The 2,677-nt window shown below is 58.2% G+C and overlaps 3 protein-coding genes across 3 annotated transcripts; all 3 read left to right on the forward strand.

Annotated features, from left to right (window-relative positions):
- K437DRAFT_284019 (uncharacterized protein) lies at positions 1-542 on the forward strand (the record flags this gene model as incomplete). The annotated part of the gene is made up of 1 exon (XM_013384281.1): positions 1-542. A coding segment is annotated over exon 1 (237 nt), but the record flags the coding sequence as incomplete, so codon positions are not given.
- Positions 543-1,292: 750 nt separating this feature from the next.
- K437DRAFT_252831 (uncharacterized protein) lies at positions 1,293-1,814 on the forward strand (the record flags this gene model as incomplete). The annotated part of the gene is made up of 2 exons (XM_013384282.1): positions 1,293-1,388; positions 1,458-1,814. 2 exons carry the CDS (start codon positions 1,293-1,295, stop codon positions 1,812-1,814), a joined length of 453 nt encoding a protein of 150 aa, XP_013239736.1.
- A 274-nt stretch (positions 1,815-2,088) lies between these two features.
- On the forward strand, positions 2,089-2,316 carry K437DRAFT_260419 (uncharacterized protein; the record flags this gene model as incomplete). The annotated part of the gene is made up of 1 exon (XM_013384283.1): positions 2,089-2,316. A coding segment is annotated over exon 1 (193 nt), but the record flags the coding sequence as incomplete, so codon positions are not given.
- Positions 2,317-2,677: the final 361 nt, after the last annotated feature.

Genomic DNA, 2,677 nt, shown 5'->3' on the forward strand with positions numbered 1-2,677 from the left:
CACTATTTCCAGCAGCTGCATCTGCACGTCAGTTCCGCAATAGAGCGGCTACACGCAGGAGGGACATCGCAGATCATCGCGAAACTCTTCCCCAACCTCCCAGCCTGAAGGTTTCGGAAACCTAGCTGCAGGCAAGCCCTCTCAAGATGATTCCCACGCTCGCGCGCTTCTCGCGGACGACGTACCGCGGCGCCCTCAGCTCTGGGTCGGGCTCATCGTCCAAGATGGCAGCGTGCTCCTCGCCCAAGTCGCGCAGTACGCTGCGACAGGACATCGCGTCCGAGCAAGTATTCAAGCGCTCGTAGATGGGCCTCTACCACCTGGATCAGCTGCAGAACGGGCACAACGTGCCCAAGAGCCTGCAAAAGACGGCGCGGACCTTGGAGCCAAACGTGCAGCGTAAGCGCATCGAGTCGTGTATTCTCGGCAGGGTCATCCAGATGAAGATCACGACCAAGGCGATGCGCTGCATCAACAAGGCCATCGGGCTGGGCAAGTACGTTCGCTGCATGGGCGACAACGCGATCGGCGTCTTTGGCAGGAAGCCCCCCAGCGAGATGGCGTCCGTCGCCAGTTTGCGGCTGCAGAGGAGCAGCTCGGCCTCGTCCAAACGTTCGAGCTGGAGCGCCTCGCACAGGAAAAGACGCAGAAGGCTGCCGCAGTGTCGTGCAAGAAGAGCAGGCCTTCACGCAGCGCGAGGGTCTCGTCGACGGCGGTGCAACCGGCAAGCGCGCAGGCGGCAGCTGCAGCGCCCGCATCACCAGTATCAGAGACAGGAGCCACATGAGTATTATCAACATCGCGGCCGCAGGACCGGCAGCGTGAGCGGTTCAAGAACGCCCTCCTAGGCCGTTTCGAACACATGCTTGCCTTTGGGAGGCACCTCTACTTTGTTCAATCTCCGAGCACTTGTACAGTATGCATCACATCGCAACAGCTCTCATCATGCATTGAGCAACCCATCGACACGTGAAGCGACAGCTTGAGACTGAGGAATTTGAAAATGGAAAAAGAAAGAGGTAGGAGGAAGACGAACAGTATGGCTGGTCGTAGCGCTGCAGCAGACCACCAAGTTGCGGTAGCATACCATACCGTAGCACATCCCCTCCGGCCCTTGACATCTTGATCTAATCCCACTCGCAAGCGTCCAAGGCTATTGAAGGCAACTATCCAAGATGTCTGGCGATGCGCACCCAATCGACGAAAAGGGCTGGCAAAATGCATATTTTGCGCCTCAAGACCGCAGCGCCCAGCCATTGTAGCAGGTCAGCGCAGAAGAGCTGGGTGAGCTGATGAACCAAGGGAGTGAAACGATCAAGCTCGACGGCTACGATTCAAAGAGAGTGTCGAGCTTTGTGGTGGTCGATGCGCGGCGCGCAGATTGCGAGGTGAGGACAAAGCCGACGCGGCCTTCGTCCGTACTGGTATCTGGCATATGTGCCATCGTGTGGTTGCAGAGCATGATTCCGGGAGCAATCAACCTTCCTGCCCACTCATTCGCGCTCTCCAGCTGCACGCTCGTGCGCGTGCTGCACCAGGTACCGCTCATGAGCTTCCACTGCAACAGCTGCGCGTCGCCCATGTCTCACGGCCCGCTCGTCGCCAGCTGGTACGCGGACACGCTGGCCAAAGCGGTCCTACAGGGCGCCGAAAAGGCGACGGTGTACGAATGTGTGGCCGTGCTCGTCGGAGGCATGAAGGGCTGGGAGGAGCTCCACGGGAAAAGAGCCGTCTCTGAGGGAGGAAAAGTCATCAAGGACCTACCGGTCGAGAGGGACGACGGCATGTTGGATCTAAGATCGATTCCTTTGTAAAGAGCATACTCGCTCCTCCAGCACTAGAAGCCTAGCGGACCGACATAGGCAACAAGACGTCTGCATGACTTAGCCTCCTTTGCGAGTCGATCGGCGATCGGCCACAAGGGCGCAACGGCAGCGAGGTTGTCCATAGCAGCTGAGAGGTTGGAGAGCGTCGCTGCTCGGAGTCGCTTTTGAGGACGTCCATAATAGCGTCTGCGCACTGTGACATCGCAAGGAATTTCAATTGCATCTACAGAAGGCCGCGAAGAGGCCTCGTCCGTGCCACGCACCTTTTCGATCGCCCGTATGGCTCCAGACGTCAGAGCGTCAATATCGTCTCGCGACTGCTGGGGCCGTACACTAAAGGAGCACGAGTTGAGATCGGTGTCGAAGGTCGGTAAAAACGTCAATCAATGCAGGTGGATGCACGCACAGAGGGCGCAGGCTGGCATCAGCGCGGGGTTATTCGGGAATGCAAGCGACTCACGCTGCAGCATGATGAAAGCCATCGTACTGGCTTCAACCTGGTCAGGCAATGATGACATGCGCCAATGATGATGTGCCGAGATTGACAGATTTCCGATCATCACTTCGAGCGCATTGAAGCGTGCCAGGATCGTAGGCGAGTCTTGAGGCGCCGGCAGCACCCTCTCCGCAAGCAGCGCCGTTGCTTGCAGGCGCAACTTTGACTAATCGCAGTGGTGGGCGTGAGTACGATTGAGAGGGTATAATGAAAGGCGGCCAAGTTCCTCCATAAATACCGTCTCATCCAGCCCCTCGGACCGCACTTGTGCAGATGCCACGGACGTGAGTAGCGTCTGATCGACGCGACCGCCGGTCGCAACTGCAAAGACCGTATCCACGAAGCACAGCTGGGT

Source organism: Tilletiaria anomala (genome assembly GCF_000711695.1).
Source record: "Tilletiaria anomala UBC 951 chromosome Unknown K437scaffold_240, whole genome shotgun sequence".
NCBI lineage: Eukaryota > Fungi > Basidiomycota > Exobasidiomycetes > Georgefischeriales > Tilletiariaceae > Tilletiaria > Tilletiaria anomala.